This window comes from Amphiprion ocellaris, chromosome 16, assembly GCF_022539595.1.
Source record: "Amphiprion ocellaris isolate individual 3 ecotype Okinawa chromosome 16, ASM2253959v1, whole genome shotgun sequence".
Classification (NCBI taxonomy): Eukaryota; Metazoa; Chordata; class Actinopteri; family Pomacentridae; genus Amphiprion; species Amphiprion ocellaris.
In genome coordinates, this window is record NC_072781.1 from 24,387,782 (window position 1) to 24,409,338 (window position 21,557).

The window sequence follows — 21,557 nt, forward strand, 5'->3', positions numbered from 1 at the left end:
AAAAAGTCACAGTGGTTTTCACTTTGATGCACTGTATTTGTGCCGTCCTGAGGTGTAGCAATTACACACTGCAACTACAACAAGAGAAACAATTCCCCTTACAACGCAACCTTAAATGTGGACTATGAATGCAAAGGCTTAGTGAACAGACATTCTGAACAGACACTTCCCAAAATTTAAAACACAGTTCCAAACCAAAAAAGAGGCCCTAATAGATTACAAACTATTTAATCTCCTGCATTGCATTGACGCCTGCTATTTTACAGCATACAGGCAATTGTTTAGAATGAACTGTGATGTAGTCATCTTCAAGTATTTGTCTAAAAATACATGAATAACTATAACTATTAAGTTGGAGTAGGCAGTATCTTATGCCAACATAGGTCAAAAATTCCCTGCAAATCTTTTATTAAATTCTACTTTGAGCAGTCTGAGAGGAGAGTAGATTTCTGCTCCTCCTCCTGGGTCTACTTATTAGAACTTCTCCTACGAAGCATCTTATAGCTCTTTAAGTACAGATCATTCAAAAGGGATTTGGAATCCATTAGAAAAATCATTAAAACATGCTGAGTTTTCAGGTTTATTATTGACTCAGAAAAAGAATTTTGACAGAAATTTCTTGACTCAAGGTTTACTTGCTGGATTTCTTCCAGAGCTTTCATGTACGTCTCATAGCCTTCATCTGTAAACGGAATGCGCTCAGCTGTAAAGGAGAATAAATAGGTATTTATAACAGAGATGCACGATTTGGGATTTTTGCCGATATTTGATATGCAAATACTTTCCAAATGATTTTGGCCGACCGCCCATACTGATACATGCACATATTTTTTCCACCTAATTGCAGAAAACATTAGATCTCTGCTGTAGTGGCATTAACATATTATTATGCCCACTCTTGATCATGATGGCCCGCTGGCAGATGCAGGCATAATGCTCTATGAATGTGCAGATTCACTGGGCAAAATAAGACCTACTTCAGCTTACATGTAAAACATGCCACATTCATGTGTATCAAACATCTTTAAACTAAACTGTAAACTTTTACAAAGATGATGTTGCAGTCATTGCGCACACTAATTTACAGAAATAAATACGTAACTCAGAAATATAAAAAGTGGCTGGTTAAAAATTTCTAAATAATATTTCGAATTCATGTAAATGACAGTATATCATTTTGTGAATAACACAGCGTTATATTATAGATGCTTCACTGGAGAGAGGTTTTAGTTGTTGTATTCACTGAACCATACTTAAAATGACCTTATATGCGTCTATACCTACATTTCAGTGTGTTATTTGTCTAAAAGATGCCTATAATGCTAAATAGGTGGTATTCAAGAAAAATGTGTTGCATTTATTGGTGCAGAAAAAAAATGTTTGTCATTGTGGTTTTTGACTAATAATCCGACAAAGGTAGATTTCACTCTTTTTGAAAACAATATCAATCTGATGTTCTGTAATTTTGACAAGCACTGTGATATATTCAAGGTCGGCAACTGTACTGGCCCTTTCATTTTCTCCAGAAGTGAGGCTGAGAGTGGGAGGACTAATGATGCAGTAATTAAAGCAGGCGCCAAGCTCCAACACCACAGCAGCTTACTGAGGAGTAACGCCTAATGCCACCCCCCTCTGCAGCTGGCCCTCTATGTTTGCATCCAAGGGAAGGAAACAACATGAGCGTTTTGGACGCAGCACAACAACTGACCAGGCAAAAGTCACAAAACAAACATATCAGTGCACTTGATATACACATCTGCAGTCAGTGCTACACGCTGTTTTCTCTTGTGTAAAAAAAGTTGAAACACTTTGGAGTGCCATGTGACATATAACAGCAGCCATCAAGCTATTTCAGTAGAGACGGAGTGCCAGCAGCAAGTGCGTATTAGTGTGCTTATGTGTATTATGTATTGCACTATCAGCGTAGATCTTGGCTTGCCTTAAATGGGAGCCAGAGCATGTCAAACAGTCAAATACTGATGTTCATTGGAACAGAGTTTTCCATTATGGCTTTGCAAGTTGTTGAGAGGAAGCAGACACAGTTCTGAGTGATGGAAGATACACCTTTTAGTACTGTAATGCTCTGACTGATGCATGAAGATGCTTATTATTCAAAAGGATATGCTTGATCCAATCATAGCTGATATTTATAGAAGCACAAAGTACAGTTTTACCATCCAGGTGCTCTGACCAGCAGCAGGACTCCAGAGCAGGAAATCCTAAAGAGCCAGAGGCTGGAGGAAGAGCATAGTCCCTGTACCAGGCCCTGCTTAATGACTTGGCCAGACCAACTTGTCCTTTTTAGAGTGGGGGCCATGGTGTAAAAAAAAACAATGGCTTTTACTGAGACATATTCACCCACCGACTGTATGTGGACCAGAGACAATGAGCACCCTCCATCAAAGGCTTAGGGTTAAATAAACACCCGTCCTGCTGGGAATGTGGGATTGATTGTGTATGGGAAAAAGATAAAGGGAAGTGGTGAGAGGAGAAGTCTCTGCAGGGGATAAAAGGGAGTGAGAAATACAAGCCAGCTGGAGAGCCTTGTTTCACAGTAACTGCTAAGAATGTATACATAAGGAGGGACAACAACACATGAAAGCCTTTCAGTGAAAGTTTGCTAATAAACATCAACAATATCCAAGTGTCCAAACTTTACATCTTCTTCAAACATGCAGTCCAAGTTCATTACAGCAAATCTCTGAACTTTACAGAGTAGGAGCTCACATGTGACATTAATCATATGCCCTTCAGCTGTATGAGCAAACACATTTTTTGTAAGCTGTGGCTATGGAAGAAGAGACTAATAATGAAAGGGTTGCATTAGCAAAGAGAGTGACTAAGAACTAACACAGCAAGATGACATGACTTATTGATGATAATGTCACTAAGATAACATTAAATGCAAAGATAACTGTGATTACAATATGGCTGCAGATCAACATACGGTCAGCATTGAACACAGGCACTGATACATGCATAATGGTAAGGTAGATGAGGTGCTGTAGGAATAAACCAAGCTTAAAGGAATATTGCAGCATTTTGGTAAACGCAGTTGGTAGATGAGAGGATAAAAATGATTCTCATGCTAAAATACCTCATGCTAAATATGAAGTTCCAAGCAAGAGCTGGTTAGCTTAACTTAACATAAAGACATGGAAATTAGGAAACAACTAGCTCAACTGTGTTACATACACTCCTGAACAAAATCTTGAGACCAGTCTTGAGACCAGTGTTTTGTGCTGGTGGATCATAACTAGGTTGTTAACTAGAGCTTGAGAACGCAAAAAGAAGAAACAGAAGCAAGAGACAAAAAAAACAGAGAGCAGACAATTTATTGAAAACTGCATTTAAACTCAGACAGGCTGTTCATCAGCTGATCAAAAGTTTGTGACCATAGCCTTTAAAAGGCAGCATCTGCACAAAAATCTGGTTTTCATGTCATTTTCTGTCAAGTATTCACACTGTCATGACCTCCTGATGGCAAAGGCAAAAATTCTTTCTGTCTTTGAACATGGTAGGACTGTTGAGCTGCACAAGCAAGGCCTCGCAACGCACTGCTGAGGTTGGATGCAGCAAGACAGTGATTTTCTTAAAAGGTCCTGAGGGTTATGGGACAAAAAAGTCAAGTGGTAGACACCAAAAAATTTCACCTGTGGTGACTCGGAGGATCCGATAGGCTGTCCATGAAGACACAGGCCGATCCTCAGCCTCAACCGAAATTATACCCTTACTGATGCTGACTGTAGCCCAAGAAGCATGAGACAACATCTGCAAAAGAAGGACTCAAAGAACAAAAAACGTCTTAAGAGGTCACACTTACTCCCACACCACAAACTGCTGATGGTTTCCAATGTCACTGGTATGACAAGGAGAACCCATTAGAGATGTTTTCTACACGGCACAGTGGGGGAGACTATATCATGAGCTTTTTCCTTCAATGGAACAATGGCACTGGAGGTTGTACAGGGGCGTCAAACAGCGGCTAGCTATGTGGAGACGTTGCAGCGGGCATCCCTCATGACTGAGGGCCTCGTCCGTGTAGCAATGACTCAGTCTTTTAACAGGACAACACTGCAGTTCACAGCACTGGCCCGACGAAGGACTTCTTCCCGGAGAATGACGTCGCTCTTTTGGACCATCCTGCATGCTCCCCTGATCTAAATTCCATTGAGAACATTTGAGGATGGGTGGCAAGGGAAGTTTACAAAAACAAACGTCAGTTCCAGACCGTGGATGCCTTTTGTGAAGCAATTTACACCACATGGAGCAACGTTCCAACTAGCCTCCTGGAAACACTCACATCAAACATGCCTAAACTAATTTTTGAAGTGATCAACAAAAACTGTGGTGCTCCTCACTACTGAGTCCTTTTTTGACATTTTTAATTCTGTTTTGGGTTTTTTTTTTTTGACTAGGTCTTAAAATTTTGATCAGAGTATAAACCGCCTGTTTATTTAAATGCAGTTTTCAACAAATTGCCTACTCTCTCTTTAATCCTCTTGCTCCTGTTTCTTTTTTTTGCATTTTGAAGCTCTACTTACAACCTGGTTAAGATCCACCAGCACAAATTGTGAGTACTTGGAATTTTTTTCTCTGATCTTAAGATTTTGTTCAGGAGTGTGATTCAGAAGTTATCAGCCAGTGAAACAGCCCAATATCACTGCTGATCAGTCCCATACAGGTGTGCCAGAAGGGCCTCTAACTTTTATTTCACTCAGGAGTCTGTCATTACTCATTTAATGGCTCCATTACCACCCTTTTTAATGGTGGTTTAGCTGTGATTTTGCACCCACAAAGAAAAACAAAAGTCCACATTTGAAGACTGAAGTGGAAGGAGAAGTCTACTGCTATCCATCCAAGAAGTTTGAGCTCAAGTCCTTTCTCAGACAATTCCTACAGTATTATTTTTATATTGCTTTCAGTTACTGACTTTCAGTCAGTGTTTGGTTAAGCGAAGGCACCAAAGCTACCCACACATGTTTAGAGAAGGATCATGGTTTGAGTTAAAATGCATCTTGTCGCTACATTTACCACATGTCACAAAGCTCCATTTTGTACATTTCTGTGGTGACAAGTCCACTTATTTACTTATTCACAGAACCTAAAGAGTTTGGCAACACTATCAGGGGGTAATTTGTGTTTATTAATTATCTCAATGGATGATAACATACCTCCGGAGTATAATGGAAGGTGGAGGAGATATCTACTGACCCATATGTATGAAAATGATATGCACTGATAACAGGCCAGTTAATGGTCTGATAATGTCTGAATCAGGAGGCAGTGTGCAAAGGTTAAAAATGAAAAAAGAAAACACCTACAAACAACACACAAGAGCCAAGGCATAAATGACAAAAGGTGCAGGCTTTGCTTGTTGGGACATGAAATTACATTCCAACAAGTTCAGTTTGTGTCAAAACAGATGCAAAATGCTAATTCTGTACAGCAGCTTAGACCAACTTTACAACTCTGGATATTTACTACATCTAATTATTCTTTGTTTCACTATGATGCCAGAGAGGTAAACAGCAGAAATAAAGCCTTAATGCTTTGCTACATGACATTGTGTTGCATAGAGGCAAAAGCTGTGGATCAACTTTTTTACCAGATGACCCTGCATGTATTTACTCAGGCCTTCTGCTGCACCTCCGCTGACCTGCCATACTGGCCTCATTCAAATGAATTGGAGGGCTCTGTTTTTCCACACATAACTAAGTCCAGTGTGAACATGGTAGATTTTTTTATTTTTGCAACAGGCTGGGGCTAGTTGTTCACTTCGATTTCTAGCCTCAATGCTACGTTAATTGTGTTGTAGCTTTAGCTTGACATTCAGATTACAGAAACAAGAAAGCACACTGCCAAAATGAAAGTTAAATTAGAATCAAAAAGCACAAACATCAAATCATTCAAATTATTATTAAATTAGGGCAGATGTTGAATTAAAAGTGAAGTACTGCTGAGCCAATGATAAAATCTGAAAAAACCCTCAGAGCTGTTCCTTCCAGTCCTATCCAAACTGTGATACATATGATGTGTGTGTCCAATATATCATTGAATGCATCCCTTTTTAAATGTAAGCCTGCAGCTGCTGGTGATAAGAATGGCTTGGTGTTACGTGGAGCAGAGTAGGGAGGACAAGGCAATTTCAAGTCCTGCTTTTCACCACAGCACAAGCAGGCTGTGAGCCACAGCTCTTATATTTCAGAAGGTTGGCTTCTGTGGTGATAGAAGAGGTATGAGCTCTTCTGTAATCATTCAGTTTGTGCGTCTCCCGCAGCAGACATAACTGCTGGGAGAAAACACAGCAGGACAGAGAAAAGCATGGGCCTGTCTTGGAGTGAGTGTGTGTCTATAACAAAAACAGAAAGTGTGTGTAGAACTTCTTCGTAAGTGAAGTGGATATGGATCATAGATAAAACATAAGTGGAGAGAAGGCCTGCTGTTGCTAAGCGAGCTCCGTAAAACACACACTTTGGATTTACAAGATGAAACTGAGCCAAATTCCTTTGATACACACCGCTGACGCAAGCTAAAAGACTGAACATAAACTGTGCACACAATTCTAGGTATAAATACCAACAGGTTCATGACATGCTGGTAAAAACATAAAACTCTTTCTGTTGTATAGTTTATACAACATTCTCTAACCCTTGAAAACAAATGTAGCTCAAAACATGCGTTTAATCTTACTGACCATAGAACATCCAAACTGCAGCTAAACCCACATGGTCTCCCTAAAGCAGAGAGTTTAATCATACAGTAAGAAGTAAGCAAGAAGCTGTGAACTTTCCGACCACATCAATACGTTAACAAAGGAAAAACATCACTATTCTCGTCAAATATCAAACAAACTACAAAGAGCAGCTTGAGAAGAGACTTCACTAAAGTCCACATGTGCTGGCATTAAAAGTTTTCTGCTAACTTGTGTAGAATCAAACACCAACTTAACCCTCTGAATCCTAAGCAGGTTCTGGGCGTTTCAGTTGCTCCTTTCACCATGCTGAATGTATCTTTAAACAACCCGCTCCTCTGTATATGGTTTTTGACCATGGCTGCATTTATTTTAGTGACTGTTTTCTATCTGCTCCATGTAAATACAGTTCAGCTAAACAGTCCCTGTCATGGCTCCTTAGTTGCGTAAATGGACTATAACATTTTTAGCTTTTTTATAGGATCTGGTGCAAATGTCTCATTCTTTGACGATGTTAAAATGAGACATTAAGTCATTCTGATGAAATATCCCAATAAGGTTACTTTTTTCAACTGCAATCAAGGAATGAATGAAAGTTGAAAACAATTCTCTCTGTTTTTACAGATTGTGGCTCTAATAATTGGTGCCATTTTGGTAATTATTTAAAAGGAAACATGCCAGTGCATTTTACAATTGGCTTTAGGACAGAGTCCAGGTTTGAAATTTCCTTCCGTCTGACTTTTGCCCTTGTGACATCTAATGACAGGAGGAAAACACTTTCATTCCCCAATGTGAAATGTTTTTAGGCCTCATGCATGCTAGCATTGGTGTTCTCTAAGTGGGACCAACTCCTTTTCCCTCTACACGAGGGAGCATACGATCATCAAAACACGAGAACTTTTTAATTCATATTTCTATATAACAGCTTTTAGAACCATTTGGCAGTCAGTTTATCCGCTTCACAATCATTTACCCCCAGTGTATACAGATTTCACTTCAGCGTGTGCAAGGAAAATTCCATTCATCTTCATTTTACCAGAGCAGCAGTAGATCCCTCTTAGACAATTATCTCAAAAGCCCAGCAAATAAAGCCGACGCTATCTCTATCACTAGCTGTCACTACATGCAAGGGAGATTTTTGAACTTGGAAGAATCATGCCCTTAAGATTAAGACTGTGTTTTATCTATGCCGAAGACAAATACTGACAGATAGCAATCTAAACTTAAGTGCTCAAATCAGACACCATGTTACGGTAACAGATGTGCATCGCTATACCTGTACGCACAAACTTTGATAAGATCCAGCTTTTCGTTTTAACCCTCTCTACTGATAAAAAGGAATAAAATTCACATTAACTGAACACATAACTCACATCCTCCACCACAATAACTTATCAGTCAGGCACGTCCAGACATGGAGACAGTTTGGTAATCCTGCTGGGTGCAGAGACAGTGAGACCTCACTCAGGCAACTCCTCCTGGAAAATCAGGTTGGGCTGCAAACACTAATTCTTTTCATTACTGCTTAATCTGCGGATTATTTCTTGATTAATCGATTCACTGTTTTGTCTCTAAAAAGTCAGAAAACAGTCAAAGTTAACATTTTGAAATCTCTTTTCTGTCCAACAGACAGTCCAGAACCCCACTGTGTTCAGCTGAAAACCATGTATGGGAAAAAAAATGCTCACGTTTGCAAAGAAGGAAGCAGCACATTTTTGAATAAAATGACCAAAAAAAATTAATCTAACGTGTATATTTAGCAGCACAGAGCATTTCGTTTTAACCCATTTACTCTAATAACCTGATTTCGTGTTAATGTATGTAAAAGTCATAAACTGGTTTCAGTACCCCAGTTTTTGGCTCATACGTGAGAAACAAAGCAAATTCTCACTCCCTCCAGTACAGAACCACCTGGCTCGGAAGCCTTTGACACTTTCTGTGGTCACAAGGTCTGTGAAACTAAGACTGACACCACAGTATGCTTTGATGGAAACAGCGAGTGGCAGAAAGCAGTAAATTAAATCATAGGCATAATAAACATTTTACTGCTTTTAAAAGCCTCCCTTCTTTTGGCATCTCAGATTAACAAGCTTTGTTAAATACTGTGGCTGGTTAACAGTTCTGCTCTTGCACTTAAAGGAAAGATCCAAGGTGACAAAAATAAAAGCCTCAGATTAAACTGACCCAAGAAAATCATCATTTTTTTGTGCTGCTGTATGTGGAGTTTCAGGGGGACTGAACTGTCATCTCTTCAGAGGATTTTATGAATGAGTCCTTGGCCTCATCAGCGGGATGGGCAGGGGGCTGTCCCCTCTCTGGCTTTCCCACCCTGGATAATTATGGGTTTTGGAGTGAACCCAAACTTCCCTTGCTCCACGTCGACACTCCCGCCCTTATCCCGGTTCCTTATCTGGATCCATTGGGGCCTGGCTGTTCATTGTCCTGCTCTGCTCACACACACATTATCAAATCCTCCTGAGCGGGGTCAATGGACTCTGGAGAAAGTTGGCAATGTGGAGCCACAGTAAAGTCCCTGTCTTATGTTATATATTGCTGAGAGTTGATATCTGGATTCACATATATGCCTGCGATGCATCACTTCCCCTTAGGGACCCCAACTATAAACTCTCCTGACTGGTTCAGGGAGCGACTGCTTATTTTGCCTGGTGAGAACAAGCTGAGGCCAGTTGGGTGGGGACAGATCGTTCTTCATATCAGCAATACGATCATCTACACACCTCTGCTGTTTGGACCTGAAGGACTCCTCCTGTGTTCTGGGCCACGGTGACCTGACTCAGCACCTGGGAGATACAGCTCAGAAAAATAGCCTGATAAGACAAGGAGATGCATGCAAACAGTAGGTGCAGGGGTACAATGATCTACCTTCAGTAACCCACTGCCAGGTCTGAAACTGTTTTAGAAGACAAACCGCTGCTCTAATTTTAACACAAAACATAAGGTTGTTCTTAGGCTGGGAACTCTGGAACTTCCTAATTTGGGTAAGGATTCGGGATGAATCACACGGAACATCTACAGTATGACCTCAGTTCTGTTCTGTTTTGGAAATGCAAGCAACCAAATCAACAGCTCAAAAACAGTAACATGTCAGACCTCAAGCAATTTGTGTCAAGTCAGAGAGCAACTTGACAAAGGAGAACAATGAAGCAAAGGCACGTGTACGTTTGATACTATAAAGGACCAACATGCGTAGTAAACTAGGTCACCTCAAAATTGGGATTTGCTTTAATGCACTGTACTGCATCATTCTGAGAAGACACTGACATAATTGTGGTGGAAAAAAAAGAGTAAAAACATTTGTCAGTATAATATAATGGAATACAACAGCCCCATGAACTACATTACTTTCAGCTAGCTGTACCTAATACATGATATATCGTTTCAGCATCTACATCACATCACATGCAGTGCAATGTAAAGTGAGATAAATTAACTCAAACACATTACGCTACAACTTTCTTCCATGATTAACCTACAACAGAAGTCTGTCTGATAGAACATAAATTACTTTGATTTAGTGATTCTTGGAAATATACTCAAGTTTTTTTGTGTTTTTTTTTTTTTAATCTAGGCTGCACATGTACACAGCAAAAGGAGTGAGGAACAGGAGATAAATACCAAAAAAGAAGATCTGGTGGCAAAAAGAAATGCAACATCAGTCAGACGGAAATATTTCACCAATAGATAGGATGATGCTGACCAAAAATGGGCAGTCTGTTGGCAATGTTTTGCAACTACTACCAATACACTTGGCAACACGGCTGATTAAAATCAGCACCACAAAGCTCTGTGTGACAGTGCAAAGTCAGACCTGAACAGTATCCAAAGCAATAAACTGTCAGTGGTACATTATGTGAGAAAGGTTACCAACAGCAGAGAGAATCACTGATGCGATGACTTTTCAGCTTGTGAAAGACATGATACCAATTAACACAGTTACCAAAGAGGGTTCTCAAAGCATGACCAAGTCACTTAGCAAGTGGTGTACAATATCATCATATATCTATTTTTCACAAGTTGCCATCCCAGCCCTGTATGAAAACTGCAAGGCACAAGTTGAAACTGAGCTCTCTAAGTCTTACTGTTCACATCATGAATGAGGTACTTCACCTGATAAGCTGCTGTTTGCAAACTGCATTTTTTCTGGACAATAATACAAGTGAGAATATCACAGCGGGACTGAGAGAAGTGTTGGTTGTCTGGGGCCTTGATGACAGAAGTCAAGTCTGTGTAACGTGAGACAGTACAGTGACCACGTTGAAGGCTGCTGAACAAGTGGACCAGACTGCACTACTTTGGCCACGGCTGCATCTTGCAGTTGGTAAGTTAAATCAATGCCATATTTACAAATGTGTTTTTCTTATCACAGTACATTCATTCATTATCTATACACCGCTTAATCCTCATTAGTTTCACAGGGGGGCTGGAGTCTATCCCAGCTGACTTAAGGTGAAGGCAGGGGACACCCTGTCTATTACAGGACTACATATAGAGACAAACAATCACACTCACATTCATACCTACGGACAATTTAGAATAACCAATTAACCTGAGCATGTTTTTGGACTGTGGGAGGAAGCCAAACAACCTGGAGAAAACCCACACATGCACAGGGAGAACATGCAAACTCCATACAGAAAGATCCCAAGCCTTCTTCGAGTGGTGAGGCAACAGTGCTAACCACCGACCACTGTGCAGCCCCCACTGTTTTTCACTGCAAACTCCACACAGAAAGATCCCGGGAAGGCTGGGACATGAACCAGGGATCTTCTAGCTGCAAGGCGACAGTGCTAACCACCGAGCCACTGTGCAGTCCCTGCCACAGAATATAATGCAAAAAAATGGTGCAGGCATTGACTCCTGTGTCAAAACTGTGGGCAAAATTCTTCCGTAGATCAGTTTATTCTCTGACGCAGGAATGATGAATACAACTGCAGAGGCCAACACAGCTAATAAGCTACATTAGTTTCCCACAATTAGGACTCTGAGTGGGTCAGCAATAAGTCCAGAATTCCCACAACTACTACTCTGTGGAATCATTCTTTTCAAATCGTGTGGTTTCCCAAACATAAATTCAGACGAATACTAAAAATAAGAACTTTGCGAAATAGCTAATATCAGTAGTGACATCAAGCCGCTTTACGTTATAGCCAACCTGTTGACTGACATCCAGCAGCAACACCGATCGGTTGCAACAAGTCACAGAGGTTAGAAAGCATTCCATCATGAAAATGACCGGCTATGTGAAGAAACAAAGAAAAACCCAGAAGGCTGGGAGATGCCAACAATGGGGATTATTGCTTTTAAAATGAAGATAAAAACATCCTAGAGAGCTTCAACTTTCACCCTCTAGTGACATGCTGGAGCAGTTGGGGGAGGCTTAACTCTGTGCAGAGCAGCCTCCAGCTGCAGGATTTCACTTTAAGACCTGTACACCATCTCAGTCTGCTGCAGCAACATCTTTCCAACTCCAAAATGAAGTTTAATGCTAAACGATCTACACGCAAAAGCAATTGACTTTCAAAATATACAACAGACTTTTTACTATGTAGTGCTGACAGCACACTGCAACATTCTCATCACATTCGTCAAAACATTTTTATATTCTTATGTCCAGAGGTGCTGTTTTTTAATGAAAGGTTTCACTACAGCTTGTCAATCCAACACACATACTGCTAATAATTCTGCAATATCACTGAATTTTTGTACCATCTATCGTTATTATCATCTCCAATTTTTGCAGTGTTCTTAATGTTACAGACTGAGGGATATTTTTGCCGACAACCAAATGAAATACAAATTTATTCAGGTTTTTCTTCTGTGAATAGAAACTTAAGAAGTTGCCATAGTGCATTTCTAACAGTTAAATACCATCAGATACTTTCAAACATATATTAGTCATTATTATATATGTATTTCCTTCTGTAGAAGGCTACATATAGTGAGGAATAAGTTCTACAAAAAAAAACTAATTCTGAGTTTTCTGCTGGTGGCAACTTCCAGCTCTTTTCAACATCTTTCCCTTTTGAAATTCTAATTCCGTGTTATGACAGGATGGAGGAGGGCAGAGCAGGGAGAACACCAAAATAGCATCATCTGATCTTTCTTTCATAAACTTTTCCACTCCTGAAGCAACACACTGGAGCAGACTTTGGCAGAGGAAGAAACGCAAAATCGAGCTGTCAGATGAAGTGTTTAGTCACAGTTTCAGCTGTTGAGCTCTTCTGTATAAAACCTCAACTCAGGAAAATACAAAAATGACAAAACATGAGGAGCTGGACATAAAGTAAAGACATCATATTGAGAATTAATCCATTTTGGCATTGTTAGCCTCCTCCATTTCAACCTCATATTAACACTCTGCTATGTCTGGAGTCACACATTTGCACTACTAGTGCCAAAACTAAAAATACACAGTATGAATGCTCAATTACATTATTCAGCGAGGGAATTCACTACCATCCACCATGTGACTAAAAGCTATATTTATTTACAGGGGTCTGTAGTGGCTGCTGTAACGTCCTCACATGCTCAAAAAGAAAATGCATTGTAACCACACTGCTCCTTTCCGCTATTAAGATGCAGAGATCGTGTTGGGTAATGACAGAGACTATTCAGAAACCACACAAATACTTAGGGTTTAATAGTCATTGAAAATACTGGCAGATATGTATGCATAGCTTCTTTGTTAGAGGATGCAGTGAGCCAGGTATTTCTTCCAGCTCTGTTCCATTTTCGGTGCTGTAAATATGCCAAGATAGTGGGGTCCGGGCTGTGATAGGCTGAGCTAATGAGCTGTCACTGGACAGCAGTGGAAAGAAGAGGGTCAGAAGCAGAGAGACATGATGAAAAATAAGTTGGAAGACCAAACCACCCAGGGGGGCTATTCATAGCAATTTATTGCATCACCATATGGTCATCTGGGCTTGGCAAACAAGAGATGTGTATGTAATCAAAAACCGAGTGGTTGTAATCAAATGAAAACCACAGCCAGTGGCCAGAGTTTCCTGCAATGAAAGCACTTGACGAGAATGTAGGGACCGTCATTAGGGTAGTGTGAACGGAGAGGAGTCTGCCCCCAAAACACTCAAAAGCACAGCAACAACAGCCTTACATCCTCAGCAAGGAAATCGAGCAGAACGGTTGGCATCTGTTTGTCAGGCTTTAATCATTTGGCTCAATTCAACTGAGTTTTCCATTGGAAAATCTCCAAAAGTCATGATATGATCTCTCAATTACTGTCAGCCAGATTCAGTTACCAGCAGAGATCAAATAATGGTTAAGGACACTCAAATCACACCTACAGTGTGTTTTCTCTGAACCACAGAGGAGGAGTTTATTTTGTTACTTTTTCTTGGTTTTAAGCAGCACAAATGCAAGCAAACCAGCACTGAGTCTAAACAGAAGAGGCAGCCTGGCCAGCAAGTCAGCAGCAGCCCTGGTGTCTCAGGCACAGTGTTGAGCTGTAGGTCAGCCTCGTTTTGGAAGAGCTCAGAGCCCAAAAGACAATCAGTGTAGTTGGACGCATGAAACGCAGGAAAGTAGAATTGAAGCATAAAACATGCTACAGTTACAACAAGAGCGAGTGTTTCTGTGAATTGCGCATGAAACAAGATGACTAAAAAAATCTGGCTGAAATTCTTTCATTACAGACACAGCTGAAGATTTTTTACATGCTGCCACATAGTAGCAGTTTAATTTAAGGTTTAATCAACTGGTATCCAATTCTAATAACTTAAGTAAAGCAAGACAGACAAATCCGCTTTGGCTTATTTACTCATTCAGGCCACGTAAGTCAAATACAAATACAAGTGTCAGCACTTGAGTATTCTGTGAAGTTAGGTTCTTCATCCATGAATTTAAACATCCACATTTTCCGTTGTAAAGTCATATCCTGTAACTTGTATGTTGATAAAGTAGATAACCTTCACGCTTGACAAACTATACCTCCGTCCTCCTTCAAAACAGAACTCATGCCTCAGGCGTCACCGTGCAGTTATTTGGTGACACCCAAGACTAGCCAGCATTGGTGTCCACCTGTTCAAACAAACCAATACGGAAAAAAAAGCACTCCAGAACTCTCCAAACATGACAGTCCAACTGGAGTTATGCTCAGACTCCTCCATCATTAACTTCAGTCTATTCTTCAGGTTAGTGCAACACCTGGCTCAGAAAACTAACATCATATATTCTTTCATCCATATATTCAGTATAATACCAACTCTCCTTTAGTCTGTTTTTATTGTAGAGGCCATTAGCTGACATAACAGTGTCATTAATCGGCCTCCTCTATGCTTAATTATGTACCACAGGGTGACAGAGTCACCCTGTGGTACAGGAATCCAGTAGGACCCATGGGACCCCTGCAGTGCTTCACCGCTGTGTCTTCAGGATGGAAACAATTTATAACACCAAGCCTGGGGAGGAGAGATCCTGTATAATTCATGTGATAGCGTCAACATCCGGCAGCAAATTAATATGCTCAAGGTCAACATGTCTCATTATTTGGTTGAGAAACATTAAGCAAATTTGCTCCAAAGGAAGCAAGCAGGTACAGGGGATAGAGGCCTCGATAGTGCACCATCTAGCAACAGCTTTGCATGAAAAATCCCCACAACAGAGCGAAGCCGAGAGGAATGGGATCAGGGCACGACTGAAGGGAATGAATACATCTGAAGCAGAAAGAACAGGAAGAAAAATTCATTTAAGTGTCACGCTGTGTGTGGTGATTCAAATGTACAACACTGTCAACAACACTGATATCCAACAGGTACTAAGTGGTTTCTTGCTCCTCTACTTTAACCAAGTTAAAACACTACATTGCCATGTTCGCCGTAATGAGTTAACTTACAGCAAAGGCAAGGAAGCAAACAGACCTTTTACCTTAGAAACACAAAAATGACCACGTGACACCGAACAAAAGACAAATAAAGGTTGAATCTTGACAGTCAGGAGAAGAGTGTTTGCTCTCATAATTAGATTCACAGATGACGGCTCAGAGGGCCAACAATAGAAAATGGTTTGAGACTGAGGATGGTTGGCTTTTGCTTTAGTTAAAACAATAACTGATGATGAGAGTCTGAGAAAATTCAAATGGACTTAATGGCACGCTGAGGCTGACCGGTAAAACAGCTGTTTCGACATCAAGGCATCGGTTTAGTGACTGTACATGTGCCATATGAATGGATTTAGAAAAACAGCACAGTTGATTAGAATTTATCATCCACATGAACAAGTAACAGGTTACAATGTGAGCAACAGACCCAAATGAACCCCCATCACACCAATAGGCTGTCAACGACCTCTCCAGAGCCACTGAAGAGGGTGGACAGTGGCCACCCGGCAGACTGTCAGCAGCATGTCTCAGGAGTGTAATTAAAATATACTAACAGCTAGTCCTAGTACTATGAAAACAGCAAACTGACTCAAAACAATATAGAAAATGTGCCACCTAATAGCCAATTCGTGCAGCCCATGTGCCCGCAAGTATCCGTGGGATGTTATTTCATCATCCACCTAAGTCCGCTAGAGCCCACACAGACTCCTCTGCGGATATCCGTGTGCAGCCCAAAATTTGTAACTGTGCAGATTGTATGCATAGCAAGTGCTGACTGCACACACACCAGGAAAACAAATGGTGCTTAAAACAAATGTTTGTTTAAGTGCAGAGAGATTCTCCATCATCCACGCCTGTATAATAAATTACTCAAAGAGTTGCCATTGAAGCAGTTGCTGCTGAACTTTAGAGGTGCTTTGATTTGTACATGCTTTCCATCAACAGTGTTCAAACTCAGTGGGAAGTTTTAAATTCTCCAGAAATCCTGTGCTGTGTGCACCCGCTGTCCTCAGCACACTTCAGGAGTAATCACACTGACACAGTGCTACAGTCCAATCTGTAGCCAGCTGTTATATCCTATAGACACTGCAGTCACAGTCGGCCTTTCAGAAACATCCACAACAGTCGTGTGTGTGTCTGTGTTCGATATACACTACTGTTCAAAAGTTTGAGGTCACTTAGAAATGCCTTTATTTTTGAAAGAAAGGCATTTTTTTCAATGAAGATAACATTATATTAATCAGAAATAAAGTCCAGACATTATGTGGTAAATGACTATTCCAGCTGGAAATGGATGATTTCTAATGGAATATCTACATAGGAGTACAGAGGAACATTTCCAGCAACCATCACTCCTGTGTTCTAATGCTATATTGTGTTAGCTAATGGTGTTCAAAGGCTAATTAATGATTAGAAAATGCTTGTGCAGTTATGTTAGCACATGAATAAAAGTGTGAGTTTTCATGGAAAGCATGAAACTGCCTGGGTGACCCCAAATTTTCTAACAGCAGTCTAAGGATCGGTCATCCTACTGTATTAGGAATAGAGCCACATGTGTGCGCACCGTCTGCTTTTGAAGTCATGCGGAAATCATGAATTAGCCTTAAGACTGTAGCAGTGTAATTTATTAAATGGTAAAAGAATATGTTTTACTTTTTAAAAATTCAGCTTTTCAGTTGTAAAATGATGATTGTGGAATTTCTGCTTCCAATATGCGCACAGCCTCGCTTTAAATCCAAAGCACCCATAGTACGGCAAAAACTAGTTTTACCACAGCTTTGTGTTAGCCTGACAAATTCTATCTGCATCATTCTCGTCGAATCATATGAACTTGACAATTCCCACAAGCATAAAAACATACCATAGCACTGCCAACATCAGCTGATTATATTGATCACTTCTCTCCATCTGTCCACAGTCGTCTTATTTTGTTTATCCTCTTGTCCTTCACATTCAGTCCACTAGGAAAAACAATCTGCGTATATCTCACATCAGAGACTTTAATCAATACTTGCAGAGTGGCATGCCTTGTTCAAGCACACCACAGCTGCATGATGAAGCTGTTAGAGTTGAGTTTACATTTGTAATTGTAGTAAACACCAGAGAATGCAGTCATTAAATCTAAGAAGCAAAGCAAAGTTTCAAGAAGAATATTTTCCATCTCAATATAAAACTCTAAAGCGTCAGACACATTTTACATTCTATCGTAGAGGATCAAGGTCAGACTGTGTTGCCTGACACACAATATACAACAGGCCTAAAAATGGAAACAGCATTAAAAACCATCCACAAAGCCTTCATTCAACCTACAGACTCATCGTAAGGGGTGCCAGCTATACTCTGCCTTATACATGACCAGCACACACACCCATGGTAGGAAACATTCTTGAATGTGAATTTTGGCTCAGTCTGTTGGAAGTCTGGTGGAGGGAGAAAAAAAATCCACAAGACACCCAAAGCATGGTGCTTGTGAGAGGCAGGCTATTTATAGGCTTACTCGAGTGAGGGAGACGGCTCTTCCCTCATGTTTGGGATCAGCACTTCACACGGGTGAGAGGAGGAAGTGGGGGGACTCTCTATTGACACAACACTGAAAGCGACACAAAGTGTTTGAAGTTGAAGCATTTAATTGTAACAATTACACTTCCCACTATAATTTGGTGCCATCGGGTGCCAAGTTGCAGCCCTATGCAGGCAAAGGTAACACGTAAATACATGATAACAGCCAGAGATGTCATTAAACTTACAGGGACATTCCTTAAGAGACCTGACACACCCATTTTTACACAGAGCACGGTTTTGCTTTCCTAATTATAGCCAGCATGTGACTTTATCTAGAATTAATAAAGGAACACTGCTTGTGTTAGCATGCTGGTGATGCTGGCAGTGTTGTCTCCATTAAGTTTTGTTCATTGAGATGCAGCAGAACAGAGCGGATATGAATGAACAAGGTGTAAAACATCAGCAAGCCTAAAGGGGATGTATGCAAGAGGTAGCTCCAGTGATGCGGAGGTAAACAAAATACTCCACTTGTTATTTAGCAGAGGGCAAGAGAGCAATATCAGCAATGTGTTTCTAAGAAATCAAACAAACCTCATATAGCATGCATAAGTTTGGGTTAACCTGCTGTGATGCACACGAACAGCCTAACATGTGAGTGGAGGTACTCTGATTACCTGGATCATGACTATTCTGGTCATGGCAACACCACAGCAGTGACAGGCTACAGGTGATAGGCATCTTATCATTGTCATTGACACAGAACAGGCAGGAGATCTTAAAGAAAAAGTGGGTCAGTGCATCCGTAGAGCACAGAGCCAATGACAGACAGCATGTGTGTTCTGGCTCTCACAGGCCCATGTGTTTACAGGAGCTGTTTAGACGACCTGGCACACGAGTCGTGACCAGCTGAGACGGTGTGTAGCATAGCATGAAGACGGAGGGGACTGTATGAGAGAAAACACAGCAGTGGTGTGTGGAGACAGCGGTGACAGACAGTTTATCAGTGGACAAACTCACATCCTCGAACAGGGATCCAACGTTGGCTGTAACCAGCAGTATCCCAGTGCCTTGCGCTGCTGTCAGCTTCCCTGCCATAATTCTCTCTCGCAGGTCGGTCGGGGACTTGTACAGCGGACTTTAAAGGTAAAAACGTTAAGAGAAACAAACGTAAATGTAAAAGAAAGGCCAGCGAATGTCTCACGAAACTGGTTAAAACACGGGGAATTTGAAGCCGGGGTTGAGGCGGCTTGGCTGGAGCATATTTTTTTCAGCGGTGGCTGTGCATCTACCAGGAGTTGCTTTGCAGTGGAGGGTCCGGCGGTGGCGGCGGTTAGCTTCTCGGGCTACTTTTTCACGTTCAGAGCCATCGTAAAAGTTTCCGTTTTTAATCCATGGCGAGTGCTGGAGGGCTCTGCTTCATTCCAGCGACGGCTGCTCGCCTGGCTTTTTGTGCAGTGTGGAAGTCTCCCTCCTTACAGCAGGACGCTCCGCCAGGACCAGCTCCTTCACCGCTCACACGATAGGCTGGAGCCGCCGCGATATGACGTCACCGCGCCAATGGAAACACGGCGCTGCCTTAAAGGGCCAGAGCACCGTAAACGCCGCAGCCCCTGCGGCTCACACCGCTGCGTCCATTATCGGACAGCACGGGGCTATCCCACACCCACCGTGGGTCTCTCTCACTTTCTCCTCCTGTGTTGTTCGTAACCATGACTGCAAATTTAATTTCTTTTCAAATCAGATAACTGGCTTATGTTTGTGCCACTTCCACTTTATTCTAGGGCATATTTACAGCCTCTGGGACAGTCCAACATTACCTAAACAGCAGCACATCACCCAGGCTGTGGCTCACTTACATGGACTTCAAGTTAATTACAGAATTGAGTTAGTTGAGAATTGTGCTGTTTGTTAAGAAACAGATAATAAACAATAGATTACAGATGTGTGGTCTCTGCTTTCTGCCCCAAGGCCTCTTAAGCCATCTTCACAGTTACTCCTCTCGGCTTCACATTCACGCCTCAAAACCAAAGGTGACAAGGCTTTTTTGGTCACCATAACACTTCTGTGCCACTATTAGCAATTTCAAATCTCAATCAAAGGCTCACCTATTGCCCCTTGCTTTTAGTTCTTCTTGAAACTGCTCTCGTTGACTGCCTGACTTCACTGGCTTTTCTCTTGTACTCTGTTGCTATTGTAGGTTGTCTTCTTCATCCTGTCTAAGGTGTCAGTCATTGTCATTTCCTCCTACAGTTAAATTTGTCATCGCATGTCACTTTGTGTGTTTTCTCTTCTGTAGTTTGAACTTTGTCCTCTCTGTCCCCTGTCTCTTTCTGTACGTCCCTCAGGTGTTTCTGGCTTTGGAGCTGTACAGGTCTAATCTACAGTCTACCTGTCCAGTTGATTTGGCCCGTGTTTATATTGTCTTGCTTGTTGTCTGTTTGTCTCTGCTTTCCTTTTCGCTCCCCCTTTAACCCTCACCCCAACCAGTCGAGGCAGATGGCCAGCCTCCCTCAGACTGGTTCTGCTGAAGGTCTCTTTGTGTTACAGGGGAGTTGTTCCTCTCCACTTTATATAATAAATATGCAAAATATTACATAAGAAAATGCATTAATTATTACAAAATAAAACATAAGACCAAACATTCCACATGAAATAATAATAATAATAATAATAATAATAATAATAATAATAATAATAATAATAATAATAATAATAATAATAATAATAAAAAACGAGGCTAACTGTAGCTTACATCCAGTGAGACAGACTATTGTAGGGGTTGATAGAGTGATTTATATTTTTAAAAAACAACAAGATTAAAATTGTACTTTTAATGAGCAACATCAAGGTACAGAGACATGCCTAGAATAATGCAACACCCTAGTTAAGGCAGTGTATTGCTGTCACATTAGAAAGAATGACAGATCTGTATTGTATTATTTTTCAAGATATGTTCACGTTATTTCAACACAACAGAAATTTAATCAAGCCAGAGCATTTCTTCTCACAGTAGCAAAATGATAATGAGGTGCATTCAGACCATTCTCCAGCACTGACATAGTGCTGTAGAGACAGTCGTCTCCACAGCTGATCAATGAGAAATCATGGCTACCTCCAGAGAATCAAACTAATTTCTCTGTATAGTCAGACTATTCTTTACAGAAACATGACAGCGCTGGAGAATGGTCTGACTGCAACTCATTATCATTCTACTACTGGTGGGAAAATGCTCTGGCTTTTTTAAAAAATATTTCTTTAAGCCAATCACAATTGTATTGGACACAGCTAAGCCAAAGATGTGACTTTGAGTTTCCCTTAAAATACTGACAGGGGAATTGTTTTGGTGGAACATTTGCATACAGGGAGGTGAGGAATGTGATTAAAATGAATAATTCACAAAAGAAAAACTAAACAAGACTTCCTTACTACATGGCCCAAATCCTGTGCAAAACTTGCCAATTTTAGAATGGTGATTGCTCTTCAGATGATGTTATTGTAACCCATAGC

General features: G+C 40.9%; 1 protein-coding gene across 2 annotated transcripts in view; it reads right to left on the bottom strand.

The window, feature by feature from the left end:
- The window catches only part of LOC111565432 (inositol polyphosphate-5-phosphatase A), a 164,945-nt gene extending 145,381 nt beyond the window's left edge, over positions 1-19,564 (bottom strand). The window contains exons 1-2 of one of the 2 annotated variants that reach the window (XM_055018715.1): positions 19,340-19,564; positions 19,068-19,185 (exon numbers count right to left, since the gene is read on the bottom strand). In XM_055018715.1, coding sequence (XP_054874690.1) covers positions 19,068-19,145 — 78 coding nt within the window. In that variant the 5' untranslated portion in view covers positions 19,146-19,185; positions 19,340-19,564. Of the gene's footprint in view, positions 1-19,067 lie in introns of both variants that reach the window. The other variant, XM_055018716.1, reaches the window with a different exon arrangement.
- Between the last annotated feature and the right edge of the window lie 1,993 nt (positions 19,565-21,557).